Here is a 27,088-nt window from a genome sequence, read left to right on the forward strand (position 1 = left end):
AGTCCAAATCATGTTTTTCATGAAATTAGATGATATTTGGATGAAACCAGATCAAAGTATGATGACCAAAGTATGAAAAATGACTTTTGCTTCTACATTGATAAAGTTTGATCATAAAGTTACTGGACCCCACCCCCCTGTCAAACACTTGGATTCAGGAGGGATTATTAAGGGGATACGGTAACATCACCTTAACCCTCTCATTTTAATACAGCAATGGTAAGATGATATTCTCGTACCTAATTTAAATAAGTACCGCCTTGTAACGAACATCGGAGAAGGCGTGTTTACAGAGGAGCGTGGTTATATATAGCTAGATAGCTACTCTACTGATGTCAAAATTTGACCGTAGGGTGTCAGCAAATCTAATTCAAAGTTTACCCTATTCATCTATGACAATGATGTGTCCCCTTTTGTCTGTGGCTGGTGTTAGCGAGTTACTGGCTAGCTAGGTCTTCAGCCAGCATGAAACAAATGGGGGGAGGGTAGTTCAAAACTCTGACTCAGTTTTCAAGTCAACACATCCATCAGTGCTGCCGTAAACCACATCACAAGAGACAAAAGGGAGATGTATAAAACATTTTTGACATCATTGATGCAATTTCGATGTTGTTTGACTTGCTTTGTGTATCACCAAATTAGTTTGAGATTATTTTGCTGCAACACTGCATCCAAGTTGCTTGATATAGGCGTTTCGAAGAGCTGTCGTCCTCAAGGAGAAATCATGAATATAAGCTCCCTGCCCACTCAGCCTGTCTGTCTTTTCAAACTTCCTGGTAGTTAGCCATGAGAGAGAAAAAATGAATCTCAAATATTGATCATTTCTAAACAAAACAAATACTATGGGGATATTTTAGTCACTCAAAATTCTATTTTACATGGGAATCAGAATTACATTTCTGGACCTTTCACTTTATTTCCCATCCCTGTAGCTGCTTCTTAATATAATAATAAATCAATTAAAAGCAATAAGTTGTTTTCAACTTTAAATTCTTAACCTGAAATATAACTAACACATTGTTTGAATGCTAATGATTTTATCAGTCCTTTGTCAATGTTTAGCTAAGCAAGTCTAATTAAAATATCTGGTCCATAAATTATGGATAAATTATGGTCATAAGTCAGGCCTGGAAAACCTTTTGCTCACTCTATGAAACAGCATTATAAAGACAGGATAATCTGGAATTAATGTGTACCAATTAACCTTTATGTTTAGTCATTCTGAAGAGGCTAAGTCGTTGTCTTGCCAACTTGAACACTGCCACAACCCAGTTGGTCCTTAGAGAAGAATTCAAATTGCATCCCAAGCTTAGGGCAGCTTTCAGCTCTACCATACAGCTATTCTTTGTGCCATTCATTTTTGAAGGATTTAGGCCAATAAAGACCAGTTTTGCATTAGAACTGTCAATATAGATGCTGACATTTTGAAACTAAATTGTGATATTTATTCTCCAGATGTTGAACATCTGCACTGGGTCCAGACGTTAAAAGATGCTCATATGGCTATCGAGGCTAATCTTCAGTGGGAGTGTAGGGCGAGCGGTAAACCTAAACCCGTGTACAGATGGCTGAAGAATGGGGAGCCCCTGGTGTTGGAGGTGAGAACGACTACAGAATTTGAATGTGTAATTGTGCAATCCCATTAAGAACTAGTCTAAACATCTTAAGACCCCTTTTTATCTCAGATCAAAGACATGAGATCAAACATTAAGCCAATTTTTATTTCAAAAGTCTACCCATCAAAGTTTGCTGTAAAGGTCACACACAATCATCAGAGATATTACAATCATCAGAGATATTACAGGGCATAAAAAACTGATACACACAGGAAACTTTTGAGCGTGAAAAAACGAGCAGCGTTGTAGTTCTTAACACAAACTGGTGCGCCTGGCACCTGCTACCATACTCTATTCAAAGCCACTTAAATATTGTCTTGCCCATTCATCCTCTGAAAGGCACACATACACAATCCATGTCTACATTTTCTCAATTGTTTAAAAATCCTTCTTTAACCTGTCTCCACCCTTTCATCTACACTGATTGAAGTGGATTTAACACGTGACATCGATAGAGGATCATAGCATTCACCTGGTCATTCTATGTTCATGTTTTCTATACTCAGTGTGCAGTACCAGTCAAACTCAAACGTTTGGTCACTTATACTCATTCAAGGGTTTTTCTTTATTTTTACTAGTTTCTACATTGTAGAGTAACAGTGAAGACATGATGTAGTAACCAAAAGAGTGTTAAACAAATCAAAATAGATTTGAGTTGGGAGATTCTTCAAAGTAGCCAACCTTTGCCTTGATAACAGCTTTGCGCACTCTAGGTATTCTCTCAACCAGCATCATGAGGTAGTCACCTGGAATGCATTTCAATTAACAGGTGTTTATTATTAATTTGTGTAATTTATTTTCTTCTTAATGCGTTTCAGCCAATCAGTGGTGTTGTAACAAGGTAGGGGTGGTATACAGAAGAGAGCCCTATTTGGTAAAAGCTCAAATAAGACAAGAGAAACGACAGTCCATCATTACTTTAAGGAAAATTTCAAGAACTTTCAAGCGCTGTGATGAAACTGGCTCTCATGATAACTGCCACAGGAAAGGTAGACCCAGAGTTACCTCTGCTGCAGAGGATAAGTTCATTGGTCAACAGCCTCAGAAATTGCAGCCCAAATAAATGCTTAATGGAGTTCACGTAACAGACACATCTCATCATCAACTGTTCAGAGAAGACTGCATGAATCAGGCCTTCATGGTTGAATTGCTGCAAAGAAACCACTACTAAAGGACACCAATAAGAAGAAGAGACTTGCTTGAGCCAAGAAACACGAGCAATGGACATTAGACCGGTGTAAATTTGTCCCTCGGTCTGAGTTAAAATTTGAGATTTTTGTTTCAACCACTGTGTCTTTGTGAGATGCGGAGTAGGTGAACATATGATCTCTGCATGTGTGGTTCCCTGTGTTCCATGTGTACGCTTAGTGGGACTATCATTTGTTTTTCAACAGGCCATTGTCCCAAAACACACCTCCAGGCTGTGTACGGGCTATTTGACCAAGGAGAGTGATGGAGTGCTGCATCAGATGACTGGGGCCAGATTCACAAACCTTAAGGAAAAAATGGCAGTTAAGAAGACATTTCTTCTTAACTATAAACTTAAGAAGAAAGTTAAGCTAAGTTGCTATTCCTCCAAAAGGTTATTGTAAATTCTCTTGCGTTATTTCTTATCTTTCTCCTTAAGCAAAAAGTTAAGAAGAAATTAGATTCTTGAAAATTAAGTTATTGGAAATGTTCTTTAAATTCCAAGATAGCTAAACCCTTGTCTTAAACTCAGGACAGTGAGAGAAAAAGCTCATGAAAGCAATTGAACATGTTTAATTCGTATAAACTTCATCTGAAAGTTTCAGTATTTATTATTTTAAACCCAAGAACATGTTTTAGAATAGTAATCTCAGTTGGAAATTTGCTACCATGATTGCCATTGCTAGCTAGATAGCTAGCTAAATTGGTTGCCTAGCAACAAAGATCTTAAGAAGATACGTAGGAAGATATTTGAGGAGTTTGTTAGAAAATCATTAAATCTTAAGAAATTGTTGAGGAATTGCACTTACGAATTATCTTATGAACTTCTTATTTTTTTCTTAAGCAGCTTTTTAAATTTTTGCGTAAGAATTGTTTTGTGAGTCTGGGCCCTGGCCACCACAATCACCTGACCTCAACCCAATTTAGATTGTTTGGGATGAGTTGCACTGCAGAATGAAGGAAAAGCAGCCAACACGTGCTCAGCATATGTGTGGAACTCCTTCAAGACTATTGGAAAAGCATTCCAGGTGAAGCTGGTTGAGAGAATGCTAAGAGTGTGTCAAGGCAAAGGGTGGCTACTTTGAAGAATCTTTAACACTTTTTTGCTTACTACATGATTTCATATGTGTCATTTCATAGTTTTGATGTCTTCACTATTATTCTACAATGTAGAAAATGGTCAAAATAAAGAAAACCCTTGAGTGAGTCGGTGTCCAAACTTTTGACTGGTACTGTATATTTAAGCAACACGGCCCGAGGAGGTATGGTATATGGTGCCTGGACACAGCCCTTAGCCGTGGTATATTGGCGATATATCGGCGATATATCACAAATCCCCGAAGTGCCTTATGGCTATTATAAACCGGCTACCAATGTAATTTTAGCACTAAAAATAAGTTTTGTCATAGCCATGCTATACCACGGCTGTCAGCCAATCAGCATTCAGTGCTTGAACCGCTCAGTTTATAATTGGAGTTTTATCACACGTCACACATCCTATACTGAGATGTGTTATTGAGGGTGTATCTCTCTTGTTACCAGGACAGGATACTTGTAGAAGGTGGACGATTGGCCGTATCCAGGATCAACCTGTTGGACTCTGGGATGTACCAGTGCCTGGCAGAGAACGAACACGGAGCCATCTATGCCAGCGCTGAACTCAAGGTTGTAGGTAAGTATGTCTGGATGACTCTAGTCTGAAGTATTTGTTTTGTCTTCTTTTAAAAAGCTGAAGCCAGAGACACAGCAAGGTCAAAACATGTACGAACGCTGTCAGTAGAAATTAACAGAAAGTGAATATCAGCTGAGCCATGGTTTTTAGCCACATTTACATAATTACTTGATAAAGAAAGTCAGCCAGTGGTTTTTCATGAAATTACATTTTTATAATTGACTGTGATGCGTTTGGCTGATGCATACATACGGTAGCTAGCTGCTGTGCCACTGCCTCGTCAAAGAGAACAGAATGGTTTGAACAGGGTTTGTTCTGTTCCCCATGCAGCCTCTGCACCCGACTTCTCCAAGAGTCTTGTGAAGAAGTCCATGCTGATCCAGAGAGGGGGGGAGGTGATAATGGAGTGCCGTCCCCATGCGTCCCCTAGGGCCTCCATTTCCTGGCGGAGAGGGGGAGAGTTTCTGAAGGACAGCAAGAGGTACAGTCGCAGTCGCAATAGGATCGTTCCATGAAATTAAGTGCCTTTTTGTATTTTAGGTAGAAATTTTGCACCAATATTGAATTTTAAAAGCCAGTTAAAAAGTCATTTCTGAAGATAAATCACATTAAATAAATAGTGATTCATTTATGTCTGTCCCTCATTTTAAGGTCAACCCTGTTACGTGAACTGAACTCTCGTTTTAATATGTTTAAACTATTCCTTTTTTAATTTAAAATTGTTTTGTTTAAGAAACATTGAACAGTCATTGAGTAAATGCAGGTGAGCTGGTTCTACAATTTCTTTGCCATTTTCTGGTGTTTTGTGGTGGAAAACTGAGCGTGTCGAGCATAACACAACATCAACCCTGTTGCCCATATATAGACAGCTAGAAATGTTTTACAATTGCATTTTTGGTCAAGCTTGCATTCAATTGCATCTCCCTGTTGCACACAACAATCTTCCATCCCCCTGTCACAGGGGAATTTATGGCTGATTTTGGAAGAAATCGTCAACCCTGTTACGATCAACCCTGTTACTTTATTTGGCACTTAATAGGCACTTACTATAGTATTTTTCTCAAAAGGCACCAAATTGGTGGAATGACCCAATAACAGTACCCATCGCTGCTCATGCCATTGATGGCTCGTGTATAAGGGCCCTTCACCTGGGAACTTGCTAGTCTCTTGGGCTCAACGCTGTTTATGTCTCTAATCAAGGGGACGATGATGTGGTGAGGGGGCTTTTTGCTAACATTCTCTCTTTTGCTTTTAGTTCAATAGAGATGTCCAGGACCTTGCCAGCGGTCTGTATATCTCTGAATTCAGGGATGTTCTATACAACACCTTCACAGTTATGGTAGGGACTTTCATGTTCATTATGATGACCTTGGTCTTTCAAGCTTGTATTCAGCCATGGCTATAAATGATTCCTTGTAACCTCTCATGCAAGCCTCACAGCCTCACAGCTTCACAGCAGACAAGTTCAGTTGAGGTACTAGTCTTAGCACAGAAGGTCTGTGGGGACAGTGGAACTGCTGCATAACCCTGCTGCAGCTACACTAAACTATAGTGAATTACTGTACTGCAGTCCTCTGAGAGAAAGACTCTGCCAAGAGCATGCTGTGGACCAAGAGCTGGAGAATAACATATCCAGTATACTACCGCCCTCTCTCTCTCTCTCTGTCTCTCTGTGTCCGTGAGAGAGAGCAAAAACAAACTATGTGAACCCTTTGGAATTACCTGGATTTCTGCATAAATTGGTCATCAAATTTGATCTGATCTTCATCTAAGTCACAACAATAGACAAACATAGTGTGCTTAAAACTAATAACACACAAAGTATTGTATTTTTCTTGTCTATATTGAATAGATCATTTAAACATTCACAGTGTAGGTTGGAAAAAGTATGTGAACCCCTAGGCTAATGACTTCTCCAAAAGCTAATTGGAGTCAGGAGTCAGCTAACCTGGAGTCCAATTAATGAAACGAGATTGGAGATGTCGGTTAGCGCTGCCTTGCCCTATAAAAAACACTCACAAAATTAGATTTTGCTATTCACAAGAAGCATTTCCTGTTGTGAACCATGCCTCGAACAAAAGATCTCAGAAGACAATTGTTGACTTGCATTATGCTGGAAAGGGTTACAAAAGTATCTCTAAAAGCCTTGATGTTCATCAGTCCACGATAAGACATTGTCTATAAATGGAGGAAGTTCAGCACTGTTGCTACTGCAGTCCACAAAAAACTTTGCTGCACGTCTGAAGTTTGAAACAGTGCACCTGGATGTTCCACAGCGCTACTGGCAAAATATTCTGTGGACAGATGAAACTACAGTTGAGTTGTTTGGAAGGAACACACAACACTATGTGTGGAGAAAAGAAGGCACAGCACACCAACATCAAAACCTCATCCCAACTGTAAAGAATGGTGGAGGGAGCATCATGGTTTGGGGCTGCTTTGCTGCCTCGGGGCCTGGACAGCTTGCTATCATCGACGGAAAAATGAATTCCCAAGTTGATCAAGACATTTTGCAGGAGAATGTTAGGCTATATGTCTGCCACTTGAAGCTCAACAGAAGTTGGGTGATGCAACAGGACAACTACCCAAAACACAGAAGTAAATCAACAACAGAATGGCTTCAACAGAAGCAAATATGCCTTCTGGAGTGGCCCAGTCAGAGTCCAGACCTCAACCCAATTGAGATGCTGTGGCATGACCTCAAGAGAACAGTTCACACCAGACATCCCAAGAATATTGCTGAACTGAAACAGTTGTATAAAGAGGAATGGTCCAAAATTCCTCCTGGCCGTTGTGCAGGTCTGATCCGCAACTACAGAAAACATTTGGTTGAGGTTATTAAATCCAAGGGTTCATGTACTTTTCCCACCCTGCACTGTGAATGTTTACACGGTGTGTTCAATAAAGACATGAAAACGTAAAATGTGTGTGGTGTTATTTTAAGCAGACTTTGTTTGTCTATTGTTGTGACCTAAATGAAAATCAGATCAAATTTCATGACCAAATTATGCAGAAATCCAGTTATTTCCAAAGGGTTCACATACTTTTTCTTGCCACTATACTTTACATTACTCAGCCTAAACATCAGCGCCACAGGTAACTTCCACAAAGCTGTGAACGATCTGAGAGACCAGGCAAGAAGGGCCTTCTATGCCATCAAAAGGAACATAAAATTCGACGTACCAATTAGGATCTGGCTAAAAATACTTGAATCAGTTATAGAATCCATTGCCCTTTATGGTTGTGAGGTCTGGATTCTGCTCACCAACCAAGGTGGCAAACACAAAATGGGACAAACACCAAATTGAGATTCTGCATGCAGAAAATATCCTCTGTGTACAACGTAAAACACCAAATAATGCATGCAGAGCAGAATTAGGCCGATAACCGTTAATTATCAAAGTCCAGAAAAGAGCCGTTAAATTCTACAACTACCAAAAAGGAAGTGATTCCCAAATCTTCCATAACAAAGCCATCACCTACAGAGAAATGAACCTGCAGAAGAGCCCCCTAAGCCCCCTGTTCACAAACACAGACCCCACAGAACCCCAGGACAGCAACACAATTAGACGCAACCAAATCTTGAGAAAACAAAAATAGAATTACTTGACACATTGGAAAGAATTTACAAAAAAACAGAGCAAACAAGAATGCTATTTGGCCCTAAACAGAGGGTACACAGTGGCAGAATACCTGACCACTGTGACTGACCCAAAATTAAGAAAGTCTTTGACTACAGTGAGGGAAAAAGTATTTGATCCCCTACTGATTTTGTACGTTTGCCCACTGACAAAGAAATGATCAGTCTATAATTTTAATGGTAGGTTTATTTGAACAGTGAGAGACAGAATAACAACAAAAAAATCCAGAAAAACGCATGTCAAAAATGTTATAAAATGATTTGCATTTTAATGAAGGAAATAAGTATTTGACACCTCTGCAAAACATGACTTAGTACTTGGTGGCAAAACCTTTGTTGGCAATCACGGAGGTCAGACGTTTCTTGTAGTGGGCCACCAGGTGTGCACACATCTCAGGAGGGATTTTGTCCCACTCCTCTTTGCAGATCTTCTCCAAGTCATTAAGGTTTCGAGGCTGACGTTTGGCAACTCGAACCTTTAGCTCCCTCCATAGATTTTCTATGGGATTAAGGTCAGGAGTCTGGCTAGGCCACTCCAGGACCTTATTGTGCTTCTTCTTGAGCCACTCCTTTGTTGCCTTGGCCGTGTGTTTTGGGTCATTGTCATGCTGGAATACCCATCCACGACCCATTTTCAATGCCCTGCTGAGGGAAGGAGGTTCTCACGCAAGATTGGACGGTACAAGGCCCCGTCTATCTTCCCTTTGATGCAGTGAAGTTGTCCTGTCCCCTTAGCAGAAAAACACCCCCAAAGCATAATGTTTCCACCTCCATGTTTGACGGTGGGGATGGTGTTCTTGGGGTCATAGGCAGCATTCCTCCTCCTCCAAACACGGCAAGTTGAGTTGATGCCAAAGAGCTCCATTTTGGTCTCATCTGACCACAACACTTTCACCCAGTTGTCCTCTGAATCATTCAGATGTTCATTGGCAAACTGCAGACGGGCATGTATATGTGCTTTCTTGAGCAGAGGGACTTTGCGGGCGCTGCAGGATTTCAGTCCTTCACGGCGTGGTGTGTTACCAATTGTTTTCTTGGTGACTATGGTCCCAGCTGCCTTGAGATCATTGACAAGACCCTCCCGTGTAGTTCTGGGCTGATTCCTCACCGTTCTCATGATCATTGCAACTCCACGAGGTGAGATCTTGCATGGAGCCCCAGGCCGAGGGAGATGGACAGTTCTTTTGTGTTTCTTCCATTTGCGAATAATCCCACCAACTATTGTCACCTTCTCACCAAGCTGCTTGGCGATGGTCTTGTAGCCCATTCCAGCCTTGTGTAGGTCTACAATCTTGTCCCTGACATCCTTGGAGAGCTCTTTGGTCTTGGCCATGGTGGAGAGTTTGGAATCTGATTGATTGATTGCTTCTGTGGACACGTGTCTTTAATACAGGTAACAAACTGAGATTAGGAGCACTCCCTTTAAGAGTGTGCTCCTAATCTCAGTTCGTTACCTGTATAAAAGACACCTGGGAGCCAGAAATCTTTCTGATTGAGAGGGGGTCAAATACTTATTTCCCTCATTAAAATGCAAATCATTTTATAACATTTTTGACATGCGTTTTTCTTGTTGTTATTCTGTCTCTCACTGTTCAAATAAACCTACTATTAAAATTATAGACTGATCATTTCTTTGTCAGTGGGCAAACGTACAAAATCAGCAGGGGATCAAATACTTTTTTCCCTCACTGTATGTACAGATTCAGTGAGCAGCATAGTCTTGCTATTGAGAAAGGCTGCCGAAGGCAGACCTGGCTCTCAATAGAAGAGGCTATGTGCACGCTGCCCACAAAATTAGGTGGAAACTGAGCTGCACTTCCTAACCTTCTGCCAAATGTGTGACCATATTAGAGAGACATATTTCCCTCAGATTACACAGACCCACAAAGAATTTGAAAACAAATCCAATTTTGATAAACTCACATATCTATTTGGGAAATACCACAGTTTGCAATCACAGCAGAAATATTTGTGACCTATTGCCACAAGAAAAGGGCAACCCGTGAAGAACAAACACCATTTGTAAATACAACCTATATTTATGTTCCATTTTGTACTTTGTACTTTAACTATTTGCACATCATTACAACACTGTATATAGACATAATGACATTTGAAATGTCTTTTCTTTTGGAACTTTTGTCTAATGTTTACTGTTAATATTGTATTGTTTATTTCACTTTTGTTCATTTATCTATTTCACTTGCTTTGGTAATGGAAACATATGTTTCCCATGCAATTGAAGCCCCTTAAATTAGAGAGCGCTCACCAGCAGCATAATGTTTAGTGTACTCCTCCCACACGCCCTCTAATTCTGCATCTTTAATTGGGGTAGTGCAGTTGAGTCGGATGGAGTGTGAACAGGAGCCTTTGTGATACTGCTGCTTTTGGGCTGTGGCCTGAGTCGATATGTGCCGCCACATTTCCATAGTCTTTCCGTAACTCAGTGGACGTGCCTCAACATGTGAGCAGAGCGATTGATTAGTTATCATATTCCTTTGGCGGTCATGGGGAAAAAGAGAAAGAAGTGATTATGCAGGCTGTGCGTCTGGATGAGAATAGAAAATGCACAGCGTGGAACAGCGTTTCTTTCTTAAAGCAGATAGTTCTTTACGTTTTTATTTGTTTTGCAGCTCATTGCTCCTCAGGCCATGTTTTCAGCACGCCTCCATCATTCAATGTTTGATATTTTTGTCAATAAATCTGCCCAAAGCACCCTATGTCAGACATGGTCTCAGCTCAGCCTGAGTGAATACATATTTTTAAGAGCTGCAGTGAAATTGTTTGATTTCTGAGCTTGCAGTTCACAGCTTTTGTTTTTGATTTGCTGAAACAGTGTCACGATAGCTAGGAGTTCATAGCATTGTTTATGTATGTTTACATTTGTTACATTTTGTTATATTTTAAAATAAAGTACAAGCATTAAAAACCCAATGTTTGTGGAATTTGGCAAACAATGAATTGTTATGAGGTTACTTTTGGTTACTTTTGTTATGTTGTATAAAGTAAACCACTTTTTAATCTAGATTGTGATGTGGAAGTTTTACAAACAATGGTGAAAATATTGCAAATAAACAATTGATGTCCGAAGTTTACATAACCTTAGGCTGGACTCATTAAAATTAATTTTTCAACCACTCCACATATTTCTTGTTAACAAACTATAGTTTTGGCAAGTCGGTTAAGACATCTCATTTGTGCGTGACACAAGTTGTTTTTCCAACAATTGTTTACAGACAGATTATTTCACTTATAATTCACTGTATCACAATTCCAGTGGGTCAGAAGTTTACATACACTAAGTTGACTGTGCCTTTAAACAGCTTTGAAAATTCCAGAAAATGATGTCGTGGCTTTAGAAGCTTCTGATAGCTTCTTAGAGTCAATTGGAGGTGTACCTGTGTTGTATTTCAAGGCCTACCTTCAAACTCAGTGCCTCTTTGTTTGATATCATGGGAAAATCAAAAGAAATCAGCCCTCCACAAGTCTGGTTCATCCTTGGGAGCAATTTCCAAACGCCTGAAGGTACCACGTTCATCTGTACAAACAATAGTACGCAAGTATAAACACCATGGGACCACGCAACCGTCATACCGCTCAGGATGGAGACGCGTTCTGTCTCCTAGAGATGAACGTACTTTGGTGCGAAAAGTGCAAATCAATCGCAGTACAACAGCAAAGGACCTTGCTGGAGGAAACGGGTACAAAAGTATCTATATCCACAGTAAAACGAGTCCTATATCGACATAACCTGAAAGGCCGCTCAGCAAGGAAGAAGCCACTGCTCCAAAACCGCCATAAAAGCCAGACTACGGTTTGCAACTGCAAAATAGAACTGTTTGGCCATAATGACCATCGTTATGTTAGCCGAAGAACACCATCCCAACCATGAAGCACGGGGGTGGCAGCATCATGTTGTGGGAGTGCTTTGCTGCAGGAGGGACTAGTGCACTTCACAAAATAGATGGCATCATGAGGGAGGAAAATTATGTGGATATATTGAAGCAATATCTCAAGACATCAGTCAGGAAGGTAAGCTTGGTTGCAAATGGGTCTTCCAAATGGACAATGACTCCAAGCATACTTCCAAAGTTGTGGCAAAATGGCTTAAGGACGACAACAGTCAAGGTATTGGAGTGGCCATGACAAAGCCCTGACCTCAATCCTGTAGAAAATGTGTGGGCAGAACTGAAAAAGCGTGTGCGAGCAAGGAGGCCTACAAACCTGACTCAGTTACACCAGCTCTGTCAGGAGGAATGGGACAAAATTCAACCAACCTATTGTGGGAAGCTTGTGGAAGGCTACCTGAAACATTTGACCCAAGTTAAACAATTTAAACGCAATGCTACCAAATACTAATTGAGTGTATGTAAACTTCTGACCCACTGGGAATGTGATGAAAGAAATAAAAGCTGAAATAAATCATTCTCTCTACTCTTATTCTGACATTTCACATTCTTAAAATAAAATGGTGATCCTATCTGACCTAAAACATGGAATTTTTACTAGGATTAAATGTCAGGAATTGTGAAAAACTGAGTTTCAATGTATTTGGCTAAGGTGTATGTAAACTTCCGACTTCAACTGTTCCTTTGACTGTTGCTTTGCACCTCAGAACTGTACAGTATTGTACAAGTCTAAATGAGTATACAGTATCCTTTGAGTATACTTTCCGACTTCAACTGCATGTAGTCGTCCCTGATTAGTATTTCAGTAATGTGCCTTTTTCAAAATTGTTGCTAGAGTTTCCTCGGTATCTCACTGTGTCCAGACAGCCAGCTACAAGTGAGATGGCTCTTTAGTCATATCTGCTTTCATTACCTTTTGGAAATGGCTTTTAGTGTGTCGATAGGATCTCACACGTTGTATAATTACAAGGCCGCAGGTAAAGATTCCAATTCGGAGTGAATCATTTCTCTCTGTTGTTCTGCTCTCTTCTCCTTCCCCTGTCCTCATTGGCCTTAGTGTCCCACTGTGTATTCTATTAAAATGCACATTTAATCTTTTGTGCTTTCAATAGCATGTCGACCCAACAGCAAATCTGTTCTGCTTCAACTAAGATAATTGCTCTGTTCTGAAATGTGCAAATGTGCTTGTAGAGAATTCAGTCTTCCAGACAATTCAGTTTTTAATTCATGAAATACTTGTCATTCAAACTATAACATGGATGTAGGCTATTTAAGCAATAAGGCCCGAGGGGATGTGGTATATGGCCAATATACCACGGCTAATGACTGTTCATAGGCACGACGCAACTCTTGTATATTGGCCATATATCACAAACCCTTGAGGTGCCTTATTGCTATTATAAACTAGTTACCAACGTAATTAGAGCAGTAAAAATCAATGTTTTGTCATAACCATGGTATAGGGTCTGATATTCCACAGCTTTCAGCCAAGCAGGATTCAGGGTCTCGAACCACCCAGTCTATAATCAAGATGAAGCCACAAGTGTTGATGTATTTGTATGCTAATCATCATTTAGAATCCCTATATAACCCAGTCAGTGCTATCAAATCATTATTGATCCTGATGACAACAGTTGTCTGTTCCTTCATTTTTGTCAGACGGACTATTATGGAGGATGGAACTCTCCGTATCACCAACATCAGCAAATCAGACGGAGGGAGGTACACCTGTGTGGCCAGGAACCCCTTTGGGACATCAAGCAGTACTGGTACTCTGGTGGTGAAAGGTACTTTTCCGGACACAGGTTTCACTACCTTTTAAGCAGATGGTTTAAACCTGTGTTTAGAGGGGGGAAATACTAAGCCAAGCATGAAATTGATAATGAAATATATAGTTGTTTTATGTTCCTGCTGGTTTGACAGAAACATAACTCATCATCCTTGGTTTTGTCAGCTGTGAGTTATTGGTCACACAGCAGCGGGGAGAAAATCCCTGGCATCTAGAGTAGTGAGGAGAGAGATGTTATGTTCTGCCCAAGTCAGACATTTCATGTTGATTTAAAAAAAGAGCTGCTGTTTAAATTTGTTGATTTGACTGTTTTAATAACTGATGGTTGTACATGGAGTATTAATTTGACACCATCATTGCATTATGTTGAATTATTCAGTCTCAAGACTATATCAATAAAACATTTTTTTTTTCTCCAAACATGTTAATTGGATTGAAAGGAATAAGCATTTCATTTAAAACATCTTGTCAACATGAACAAGACATTTTTCCAGCAGCAGGCCAGCACGGCTCCAGTAACACATGATCCTGTGTGTTTGTTTTTCTGTGTTGTCAAACAGAGCCAACCAAGATAACGGTTCCACCGCTGAGTGTGGATGCCACTGTGGGACAGAGCATCGTGTTGCCATGTGAAGTGTCCCGAGACTCCTCCCTGGATCCCACCTTTAAGTGGTTCTTCAATGGCAAACTCATTGATTTTAACAAACAGGACCACTTTGAGATGATAGGAGGGGTATGTACCTACACTGCCTTCAGAAAGTATTCAGACTCCTTGAATTTTTCCCCATATCAATCTACACACAATAATGACAAAACAAAAATGTATTTTTAATTTATTTTGCTAATAGGAATATTACAGCCGGGACTTGAACCCAATTGAACATCTCTGGAGAGACCTGAAAATAGCTGTGCAGCAACGCTCCCCATCCAACCCGACATTTACTTAAGTATTCAGACCCTTTACTCAGTACTTTGTTGAAGCACCTTTGGCAGCCATTACAGCCTCAAGTCTACTTGGGTATGACGCTACAAGCTTGGCACACATCTGTTTGGGGAGTTTCTCCCATTCTTCTCTGCGGATCCTCTTAAGCTCTGTCGGGTTGGATAGGGAGCGTTGCTGCACGGCTATTCTCAGGTCTCTCCAGAGATGTTCGATCAGGTTCAAGTCCGGGCTTTGGCTGGGCCACTCAAGGACTTTCAGAGACTTGTCCCGAAGCCACTCCTGTGTTTTCTTGGCTGTGTGCTTAGGGCCGTTGTCCTGTTGGAAGGTGAACCTTCGCCCCAGTCTGAGGTACTGAGCACTCTGGAGCAGGTTTTCATCAAGGATCTCTCTGTACATTGCTCCGTTCATCTTTGCCTCGATCCTGACTAGTTTTCCCTGCCGCTGAAAAACATCCCCACAGCATGCTTCACCGTAGGGATGGTGCCAGGTTTCCTCCAGATGTGATGCTTGGCATTCAGGCCACAGAGTTCAATCATCAGACCAGAGAATCTTGTTTTTCATGGTCTGATAGTCTTTAGGTGCTTTTGGCAAACTCCAAGTGAGCTGTCATTCGCCTTTTACTGAGGAGTTGCTTCCGTCTGTCTACTGTACTATAAAGGCCTGATTGGTAGAGTCCTGCAGAGATGGTTGTTCATCTGGAAGGTTCTCCCATCTCCACAGAGGAACTCTAGAGCTTTGTCAGAGTGACCATTAGGTTCTTGGTCACTTCCCTGACCAAGGCCCTTCTCCCCCGATTGCTCAGTTTGGCCAGGCAGACAGTTCTAGGAAGAGTCTTGCTGGTTCCAAACTTCTTCCATTTAAGAATGATGGAGGCCACTGTGTTCTTGGGGACCTTCAATGCTGCAGAAATGTTTTGGTACCCTTCCCCAGATCTGTGCCTTGACACAATCCTGTCTCTGAGCTCTACGGACAATTCCTTCGACCTTATGGCTTGGTTTTTGCTCTGACAAGCACTGTCAACTGTGGGACCTTATATAGACAGGTGTGTGCCTTTCCAAATCATGTCCAATCAATTGAATATACCACAGGTGGACTCCAAACATTGTAGAAACATCTCAAGGATGATCAATGGAAACAGGATGCACCTGAGCTCATTTTTGAGACTCATAGCAAAGGGTCTAAATACTTATGTAAATAAGGTATTACTGTTTTTTTGTTTTTAATACATTTGCAACAAATTATGAACCTGTTTTCGCTTCGTCATTATGGGGTATTGTGTGTAGATTGATGAGGAAATGGTTTTATTTAATCAATTTTAGAATGAGGCTGTAGCGTAACAAAATGTGAAAAAAGTCAAGGGGTCTGAGTACTTTCCAAAGGCACTGTATATCAATGTTTCCCGACCCTGGTCCTCCAGTACCCCCAACTGTACACGTTGTTGTAGCCCTGGGCAAACACACCTCACTCAGCTCATTGAGGGTTTGATGATTAGTTGACAAGTTGAATCAGGTGTGTTTGTCCACATGATACTCGGCAGGTAGCCTAGTGGTTAGAGTGTTGGACTATTAACCGAAAGGTTGCAAGATCAAGTCCCTGGGCTGACAAGGTAAAAATCTGTCGTTCTGCCCCTGAACAAGGCAGTTAACCCACTGTTCCTAGGCCGTCATTGAAAATAAGAATTTGTTCTTAATTGACTTGCCTAGTTAAATAAAGGTAAAATACAAAATAAAAAAATACTCCTGTGAACAAGGAAAGGGAAATGGAAAGGGGGCTACCTAGTCAGTTGTACAGCTGAATGCATTCAACTGAAATGTTTCTTCCACATTTAACCCAACCCCTCTGAATCAGAGAGCACAAATCTCTCTGATTACAGGATGTATCCTCTGGTCTGCTGTGCACACAAAGACCCTGCACTAAAATGGCCTGTATAACACTGACATTTTCACTGTCAGCATAATTTAGCAGAGCTCTTAAAGTTCAGGAAGTTGTTTGTTTAACAATAGTGTTAGAACCAGTGTCACTCCAGTGTTCCTACCTACTCTTTTCTCTCTCTAAAGACCTAGCCTGGCCTAGTTCTTCCTGCTACTGCCATAGCGTACAGAGAGTTGAAACGTTATCAGAATGATTATTGGTACTCAACATGAAAAATTGTTATTGAATCACTGTATTTGGAATTACTAGTATTGTTGTGAAATTACACTTTTTCCTGTTCTATTGTCATCAGGAATCAGCTGGTGATCTGATGGTCAGGAATATTCAGCTAAAGCATTCTGGGAAGTATGTGTGCATGGTTCACACCGTGGTGGACAGTGTCTCAGCAGCAGCCGACCTCATTGTCAGAGGTACGCACGCATTTCCTCACTGTGATGCTACTTTGTATTTCTGACATGCTGTAGCAATCATCTAAAGAGGTATTAGAAAACCTCAGATATTATCACACTCTATTCATTCTCTTTACTTCAGCCAACTATTCTCGGTGACATTCATTCAGTGTTAAATAATGACTACAGGATCATCTCTAAATCAATACATTAATTTTCCACTTCTCCTTCCTTTTTGAGTAATTTTGTATTTCCCCTCATCAATTGAAGGATCTTTAGCTCCGCTGGGTGAAATATATTAAATGTCTTTCTCTTTTGACTGCCTTGCATGAAACTGGTTTAACCCTGCCATCCTTTTTTGTCTGACACAATAGAGCTCTTTGACAGTGGTTGTCTCCCTGTTCTGTCAGGACCACCCGGTGCCCCAGAGGGCCTCATGGTGGGGGAGATCACTGACTCCAGTGCCCAGCTTTCCTGGGGGTCTGGGCCAGACAACCACAGCCCTGTCACCACATACACCATCCAGGCCAGGACCCCCTTCTCCATCGGCTGGCAGGCCGTCAGGACAGGTAGCTACAACACCAGCCCATCCATTTGTTTAGACACTACAGCGTTTATGAACGTGTTTTCTACAGGACATTATATTCAGAGAATGTTTCTGTCATAGAGATATATAATTTGGTGGTTTCTGTACAGTGATACTATTGTGAGAAGAGTCAGCTTTGGGGATGATGTGAACAGGAGTATTGCTTTCTTTTTACTCATTCGTTATCTCGGGGGCCTTGGATAAGTTATATTGACTGAATTGTATCACAGGCAGTCTTTGATAACATGGATGCTTTCTGAAATGTGATTTGTTGATGGATGAGAATCAATATGTATTTAAATTCTAAATTCTTTAATCCTAGTTCCTGATTCTGTGCCTGGACAGATGTTTCATGCAACGGTGATAGATTTGAACCCCTGGGTGGATTATGAATTCAGGGTGGTGGCTATCAACAATGTGGGTGTTGGAGAGCCCAGCATGCAATCCAAGCAGATTAGAACGAAAGCAGCAGGTACTTTTTAATTCCTTTCTGTCCTCTCGTGGTGAATCTAACTGTCTGTTTAGTTTAACTTGTATTGAGTGTTCTGTTCTTCCCCTGATAGATTTCACCATGTAGATCCCACAGTCACTTTTATCGTGCCTTTCTCATCGCTAATTATGTGTAATGAAGACAGAATCAGCTTTGTTCCAATCGACAGACACCGAGACAGGTGTTAATGATTTACCTAATAGGCAAAGAAAGTGAGAGAATTTGTTCATGTGGTTAGATGACACAGCCATGTGGATATTGACACTTTTGATACTTTTGCTCATCAGATTAGAACCTGACCGAGCAGGATGCATCATACCTTTTAAGCATTTAGATGCTGTGTACATCAGCACTCAGGAAAACCTAACATGATTCATTCATGTCAGCAGTATCAACAGGAACCGTGTGAAATACCCACGCATGCCATCAGGCAATGACTTAAAATTGTCTATTTTGAGCGGGTTAGCAGAGTGTGTCCGACTGGCTCACTGAATCACAAGAGAGGAGAACACATGGAGGTAACACACTGTATTAACTGCAGGTGTGTGTGTGTGTGTGTGTGTGTGTGTGTGTGTGTGTGTGTGTGTGTGGGGGGGTGGTGTGTATCAAGTGATATCAAGGCTTCTGTATGGTTTTCGAGTAGTAAGGATTCAAATATGCCTTTACTCCCCCCTCTGAAGGAATACACACCCTTATATTAGACACTGTTGTTGTTTCTGTCCATCCAGTTCCTGAAGTAGCACCGGGTAATGTGAGTGGAGGAGGAGGTAGCCGAGGAGAACTGGTTATCCAATGGGAGGTAAGCTTGCTGATCAGATTTATTAGAATATGTCTTCATTGTGACGGCTGTTTTCAAATCACTCTTCTGACATGAATGGGGTTTGACAGAATTCTCTACGGCAATGTGACTTCAATTAAATGGGTTTTAATTAAAACAAGAGCTGTCTTGCCTAGATATTTGCCTCCTCCAAACGGCTCCCCTGGTGTGTAAATCAAAATGCAAGATGCAGCGATGGTGGAAATTGTATGTGCATAAATCTAGGATGATGTCTCAGAATGGGTGTTTCTGTGGATCTCTTAAAGTGATTTGGCTTATCATGCAGAATGGTTTAGGAAGTGTGTATAGCTTTGGATATAAAGGTAACTGCCAAAATAAAGGAAGCCCCTTGGCATTAACTCTACAAGTGTCGGGTATATATTGGAGGGATGCGACACCATTCTTACACAAGAAATTGCATCATTTGATGTTTTGTTGATGACGGTGGAAAACACTGTCTCAGGCGCCTCTCCAGAATCTCCCATAAGTTGTTCAATTGGGTAAAGAGATGGTGACTGAGACACACACACACACACACACACACACACACACACACACACACACACACACACACACACTTCACTGAGATCTCTTCTAGCCATGGTAGCCAAAATAATGGGCAACTGGGCATGACCTTAAGCATGATGGGATGTTTTAATTGCTTAATTAACTCAGGAATCACACCTGTGTGGAAGCACCTTCTTTCAAAATACTTTGTGTGCCTCATTAACTCAGGTGTTTCCTTTATTTTGGCAGGTGCATGTATTATCTTGTTAATGTTGTTGTATTTGGCTATTCAGAATTTGACTTTTCCAGTTGATATAGTCATTTGATATTCAGTTCACAACCAATGGGGAAAGATTCTACAATTTATGCTGTCAAAATGTCTTTGTCTCTTAGCCGATACCAGAGGAACTACAGAATGGAGAGGAATTTGGATATATTGTGGCTTTTCGTTCTCTTGGTACAACCACGTGGAAACAGACTGTGCTGGCTTCACCTGATGCATCAAGATACACCTTCAGGAACGACAGCATCCCTCCCCTCTCCCAATTTGAGGTGAAAGTTGGAGTCTACAACAATGAAGGAGAAGGCCCGTCTAGCCATGTGGTTGTAGTGTATTCTGCAGAGGAAGGTTAGTTCCTTTGACTATTGGTCAAGTTGTTGATGAAATGGAAAGTTTGGGTTAGTTTGACTTGAATGTTTACTATTCTTGGTGTCATCTTTTCATGTTTAGAGCCCTCTGTACCTCCGTCCAGAGTGTTGGCCCGGACGCTATCAGCCTCTGAAATCGAGGTGTACTGGGAACCCATCCCCCAGACAGCCAGCAGTGGGAAGATCATTGGATATGAGGTATAAAAAATATCCCAACATTCATGATGCTGGTAGAGAGCAGAAAACAACATGATAGATATTATCTTCAGTATGATTGACTCTGCAATGGGTTGGCATGCATTTAAATAGAACTGCCAGTGGCAAAAACATGACATTTCCCCTACACTGAAAAATTGCTTGGGATACGGGTAGATTTCTCACCATCTAATCTGGAGAATGAAGAGGTCTGTCCAAGTGACCCCTATACCCTGGCTGCTACCTTGCCTGAGTAGTGTTCTATAAATCACCACTTACAAGTGTGAACATCATATGTCAATTTCCTCCACAACAAACATCGTCCCTCATGATGGAACACCCTGAGGATCTTACCCGTTCTTCCCTTAGTATAGCCCAGGACTGGCTGGCTATAGGGAAAGCCCAGGTTAACTTGATCTTCATTGTTCACTCATAGCCCCTGTACATCAGGTCCAGAATGAAATCAGCGAACAACAGTGCTGGATGTGTTTCTAATGCTACCAGGAGGTCTGGGATAACCTTCATGTCTTTGGTTCCAGGTGCTTTGTTGGGAGGAGGGGGTGCAGGAGAGTGATGCTGAGATGGTGAAGGTCACGGACACTGTGGCCCTTCTCTCTGGACTCATGGGAAGTACGTTGTATCTGATCTCAGTCAGGGCACAGAACAGCGCTGGAGCAGGGCCTTCTAGCCCTGCGGTCAATGTCACCACCAAGAAACCACGTGAGTTTTTTTCTGAGATGGGACAGCTGTCACATGCAATTTGAGCATTTCTCTCTTTACAAGTCCGCTTTCACGTTCATGAAGCCTGCAAATCCCACAGAGGTTTACATTAATGGAATTGTGGTAAAATGCAGCAGGATACAATACAACTTCAATGACTTTAGACCCTCTGTGAATCCTCTACATCAACAGCACTGCTGAGACGAAGCACAGTCATCTGTGTATAGTCTTGATTGCGTGTTGACTGCAGACTAACGGATGGAATTGGATTATCTTATACCTACAACATGAATTAGCAGGGCCCTCTTTTAAAAAATTACAAAAATCTGTGACAAGATGCTGTTTGTCTTGACGACTCATGGAGAGGAGGTATGTTTATGAGCTTATCAGAGTTAGAGGCAATCATTCAGCCACTAATCTTGTTCCCTTCTAGTTGAGATTTCCTTCATACAGCAGCAATATGGGGATGGTTAAAGTGAGAAAGTAATTTAGGAGTTATTTCAGCTATTGACGGAATTTTACGTGACTAACTCGAGTTGCTATATGATTGCATATCTTTCAGCACCAAGTCAACCTCCAGGGAATATTGAGTGGAACTTGACCAACTCCAAGATCTTTTTAAAGTGGGAGCATGTCAAGGCAATGGGAAATGAGTCTGAGGTGACAGGATACAAGGTGAGTGTTGTCAGTTGAATAGCAGAATCTTTGAAAACTAGAAACAAATGCACTTTCTTGCCTAACCTCAGCAGCTATGCTCTCTATAAATGACTCCCTGGTCGCAGTGGAAATATAAACCTCAGCACTTTCAGTATCACATATGGATTGTCTCTGTCTGGCCGTACAAAATTAAAAAGTCTGTTCCCAGTGATATGACCCAAAACAAACCTGTTTCTCCATTGTGCTGGTTTTGCACTGAGTAGGTTGATTGAACGTCTGCAACATTTCAATATGTGAACACGCAAAATGTGACCTTGTTGATGGCTGTTGATACATTCAGTGAAGATTCCTGCCTCTCGATCTCTCTGAATGCCACAGTAGTAAAAAAACACCTGCTGTGTTTGAACCTGCGTAACAGGAAGCGTTTCATGTCATCCTGGGTATCTGATCTCTTGGAGCATTCAGCAGAGGATTATGACTCAGAAAAGGATGTGGCTCAGATATTTGAGAGAGAAGGTGAGGAAGCAGCTGGGAGCCTGTGAAGCTCCACATTCAGACACCAGCCTTCGCTGAGCGCCACATGGGGGCCATACCAGCCTCCACGGAGCGCCACAGGGAGACACCAGCCTCCACGGCGCACCACAGGGGGACACCAGCCTCCACAGAGCGCCACAGGGGGACGCCAGCCTCCACGGAGCGCCACAAGGGGACGCCAGCCTCCACGGAGCGCCACAGGGCGACGCCAGCCTCCACAGAGCGCCACAGGGCGACGCCAGCCTCCACAGAGTGCCACAGGGCGACGCCAGCCTCCACAGAGCGCCACAGGGGGACGCCAGCCTCCGCAGAGCGCCACAGCGGGACGCCAGCCTCCGCAGAGCGCCACATAGGGGGGACGCCAGCCTCCGCTGAGCGGCACATGGGGGCCACGCCAGCCTCCACTGAGCGCCACAGGGGTCCACCCCCTCCACTGAGCACCACAGGGGGCCACACTAGCACCTCACAATATAATTTCAAATTCATGGCATCCTCTGGAAAGAGCCTGCATAAAAAATACAATACATTTCTTAAAACTATTTGGCTGATCAAGAAAATACTATTTCTTTTTTTGAAGAGTTTGGCTTTCTCTGAGAAGCATTTTTTCTTTCTTCAAATAAACAGTACAGAGGCATTATCCATAAATCAGTAATTTCTCTTTAAGGTCAAACGAATTGCGTCGCTTAAATCAGTATTGTTGACATCAGATACTCTCCATGATATTCCCTCTCCCGTCTCAAGGTTTTTGTATTTATTATGGATCCGCATTAGTTTCTGCCAAGGCAGCAGCTACTCTTCCTGGGGTTTATTATGGATCCCCATTAGTTCCTGCCAAGACAGCAGCTACTCTTCCTGGGGTCCAGCAAAATAAGGCAGTTTATAAATTTTTTTAAAAACATTACAATACATTCACACCCTCAGGCCCCTACTCCACCAGTACCATGTATCTACAGTACTAAATCTGTGTGTGTGTGTGTGTGTGTGTGTGTGTGTGTGTGTGTGTGCTTGTGCGTGCGTGCGTATGTTTGTGTTGCTTCACAGTCCCCGCTGTTTCATAAGGTGTTTTTTTCAGTTTTTTAAATCAAATTTTACTGCTTGCATCAGTTACTTGATGTGGAATAGAGTTCCATGTAGTCATGGCTCTATGTGATAGTCTGTTCTGGACTTGGACTGTGAAGAGACCTCTTGTGGCATGTCTTGTGGGGTGTGCAGGTGGTGTACCGTCAGAACTGGCTTGGAAAGAGCAGTGTGGTGGAGACCAACAGGACCAGCGTGGAGCTGCAAGTCCCCTCTGGCGACGACTACCTCATTGAGATCAAAGTCTTGAGTGGTGGAGGTGATGGCAGCAGCAGTGGCCCCATCAGGATACCAAAGATGTCCAGTAAGAGATGACTGTTTTTGTCTTTCACCATTCACAGGATGAACTTTTGGGTTTCCAAAGTGCCTTAAACAAATGTCTGTCTCATAACTGAGTCACCCAGGTATGCTTGTTAATGTGTCTTTGTCTTTTTCAGGTCTTAACTCAAAGGGCCATTTCAGCTCAGCTCCAATGAACATTTGTGTAGTTATGTTTTTTATACTTTCAAGGTTAACTTTGTAACTTAAAAATGCCTTTTATGAACTCTAACTTTGAGAGTCATCTACTCAGCAAAATATGTGGCAGATTATAACAAAATTGTTATTTTATGTGTAGCATTCACTTCTCAAGAATGTGAAATCAACAGCTTACTATTTAGAGTATTCAATGCAGCTGCATTGCCTTATAATTGTATGCATTTTCGTATTAATTTGTCAACCAAGCTTTTGAGTGTTTGATTTCACTAGATTTTATGCAGAAAGGATAGGCTTTACATATGAGAAGATTGTTCTAATGTCTGACAATCTACATGAGCCTGGCCTATTTGTGCCTCATCCCTGTGTTCTGTGTGCCCTGTTTATTTGTTATTGTACAGTAAACGTTCCGTTAGGATGACTCAACTGTTGAAACCACCATGGTTCACTCAGAGGTTGTCCTTTAATTTCTTCACGAAGCACAGTTACTGTACATGTTCTGTCTGGCCGCCGTCAATATTCAGAAAATTCTGTGAAAAAGAATCTGTGGTATTTGGACGTTCTTGAGGTTTTACATATTCTATCATCAATATGTAACAGTATCATCATGGTCAATATGACCATCACAGACATATTGGATCAATATACACAACTTGTTGATAGCTGGGGAAGATTTATAACATTTTCCATTCATTTAACTCTTTCTCCATTTTCAATTGTTTGGTAATCAAGATATTTCAAGTTGTGCTTGATGGCTTATTTTTTTGTTTATTTACCATAAATGTGATATAGATGTTGCATAAGCCTTTTAATACTATTGTATTAACAAACTAAATGTATCTCTGTGAGATGTTAATGAGACTGAATAAAATGTTTCACATTGAAATGTCTATTTAAAATGTGTTTTCATTTTAGATGTCTGTACCGTTTTGAAAGTGTCAGGGAGAATGACAGCCATCATTTACAGGAGTCAGTGTGACATCCTTCTGCATTAATGGTTACCATTAAGTTACCATGAACAGGTAGCTACACAACATTGACAGCATGGCTGCTGTGCTTTCCCTCACCCAGGTTTTATTTTTGAACATGATCAACATCTAAGTGAATACTTTGGTCCTTGGCTAGCAAAAATGAACAAATCCAACTCTTACAGTATAGTGTCAGTCCATGCATGCAATTTGGATTGTTTCAATCAGAATTGAGTAACCTGAATTTGATTTAATGCCCTGCAACTGGCAGAGGACACTGACCCGACTAATGAAAATTGTCAGTTACACCCACAAACATTGTCCAGTGCTTTACAGAGTCTTAACAAGTCATGATTATATACATGTACAGTGTATTCTAGGGTAAGGGTTAATTGTGCTATGTCTATGGAGAATATCACAACCTTTCTAACAAGAGAAAATAATGTCTCCCTTCATGCCACCCCAGGGTGGTATTTGTAAGCAGCTCAATACTGCTGAATGTATGGGTAGTGTGTGGATGTACCTTCCCCACATGAAACCAATCAATATGTGAATCGGAGGCTTCAGATCTATATGGTTGCCTGGAGACGATCCCTTCAAATCCTTTTGCATACTGATTGTTAATTATCAATAGCTCATGAATACAGAAATTACAGATTATTTTCCAGATAGTTTTAGATTACTTGTGAGAAAGGAAAATCAAACTTTGAAATGCTCATGTATGAACTCTATTGAACACTGTACTACTATGATATGATTGAAGCAGGTTGACTTTGTCACGAATCTTGCTCTGGAGGCAGAACTGAGCGATTTCTGATAGATGGGCCAGCTGCAAAGTCAAAATTGCCTATATTGTAAAGATTCATAAAAACAAAAAAGCTGCCTCCAGAACAACATTCATGACGAAAAACACTAACCTACATGATTGAAGGCTCGCCACATTTATTTCAGAGAGAACAAAGATTGTCTCCGAAAACAAATGGATTTGCAGCAGGCAATTAGAATGGCAAATACACAGGTAATAGGAATAGCGGGTGTCATAGAGAATCCACAGTTCCATTTTGAATCAGGCTAAATATTGATTAATTGTTGTTTCTTTCTGCCAAATCAATTTATCATGTATACATGATATTGGAACGCTGATATCTGATATTGTTCTATTTCCTTCTTACTATGTTACACGTCAACATTACCAGCGACAAATTGACCTGCTCACACACAGGTTATACTTCATAGTGTGCCAGGTAACGTTTTAGATATATCATTTACTGACCTAAATATATAATATTTTTACAAAGCACTGTGTATCACATGACAGACGACATTTCCAAGAAGAGGCGTGACATGAAGACTGTGTGACGTCTATGCCATAGCAGAGTACTGTAAGTGTATTCCAGCCAGCCACACATAGGAATAATCTTGTCATGTTGGCTGACAGCTAAGTGTCTGGACATGGACATTAATCTCCTGATACCTGCTCTAACTCTGAGGAGAACCCAGGGATTTCATAGCCGACTCCAGGCTGTCTGAAAACAGAAGCAGGTGTATTGTAGGAATGAAAGTAGATCCAGTGTACTAAACTGGTTAAATAAAGGTGCAATGTCCTATATGTCACTTTATGTTGCACAAGATGTCTCATATAAAGCACAGAGAACTAAGGTCTCTTTTAACAGATTATTTTTCATTACATCATCAAAATATCGATCATGAACTGTGATTTAATATTAAAGATTCCTTATTGTGATTATTCATTATTCGTAGTCTGAGAGGGACATACACATTTTTGAAGGTACAGGCAGCATTGTATTTCTCACAGTAACATTAACTGTGAAGAGATATGATCTAGACCTCCAGGTGGAGTTATATTCCTCACTCTGACAGAGTTGAAGTATATCAGTGTCATCTTTACTGTCATATTTGAGAGAATAAGTCTGATGTAAGTGGATTGAGGCGAGAGATGAATGATATACAGGTAACAGTGAATGGGGAAAGTAGACATTTTCAATATACCAATAATTCCCATCAATCAATCACACAATAAATATTTATCACTCCATTACATACGTTAATACATCAAAAAATGATCTAGATTAATAATATATAGTTTTATAAGGAACTGCATGTCAGATTATATAACAATTATGATCTGTGACATTTGTGATTTCGGCACCATTTTCTACTGGCCTTCACAGCCCAGTCATGCTCCCCCCACCATCCACTGTCAGTCTTAAATCATACACACAGCAGTCTTATTCTTGACAATACTTAAATAGATGTTAGATAGAGATCAGTTCATTCAAGTAGGGACAGAATAGACAGCCCCTCCTAAGGCCATGTA

The 27,088-nt window shown here is 41.2% G+C and overlaps 1 protein-coding gene across 1 annotated transcript in view; it reads left to right on the plus strand.

Annotated features, from left to right (window-relative positions):
• The window catches only part of LOC106565728 (contactin-4), a 34,687-nt gene extending 10,019 nt beyond the window's left edge, over positions 1-24,668 (plus strand). The window contains exons 6-21 of the mRNA XM_082959377.1: positions 254-262; positions 1,456-1,598; positions 4,347-4,476; positions 4,807-4,957; positions 13,684-13,811; positions 14,374-14,546; positions 16,981-17,098; positions 17,488-17,646; positions 17,986-18,135; positions 18,882-18,952; positions 19,871-20,105; positions 20,208-20,323; positions 20,860-21,040; positions 21,603-21,715; positions 23,444-23,612; positions 23,746-24,668. Coding sequence (XP_082815503.1) covers positions 254-262; positions 1,456-1,598; positions 4,347-4,476; positions 4,807-4,957; positions 13,684-13,811; positions 14,374-14,546; positions 16,981-17,098; positions 17,488-17,646; positions 17,986-18,135; positions 18,882-18,952; positions 19,871-20,105; positions 20,208-20,323; positions 20,860-21,040; positions 21,603-21,715; positions 23,444-23,612; positions 23,746-23,831 — 2,132 coding nt within the window. The 3' untranslated portion in view covers positions 23,832-24,668. The remainder of the gene's footprint in view (positions 1-253; positions 263-1,455; positions 1,599-4,346; positions 4,477-4,806; positions 4,958-13,683; positions 13,812-14,373; positions 14,547-16,980; positions 17,099-17,487; positions 17,647-17,985; positions 18,136-18,881; positions 18,953-19,870; positions 20,106-20,207; positions 20,324-20,859; positions 21,041-21,602; positions 21,716-23,443; positions 23,613-23,745) is intronic.
• Positions 24,669-27,088: the final 2,420 nt, after the last annotated feature.

This window comes from Salmo salar, chromosome 12, assembly GCF_965601325.2.
Source record: "Salmo salar chromosome 12, fSalSal1, whole genome shotgun sequence".
NCBI classification, from domain to species: Eukaryota; Metazoa; Chordata; class Actinopteri; order Salmoniformes; family Salmonidae; genus Salmo; species Salmo salar.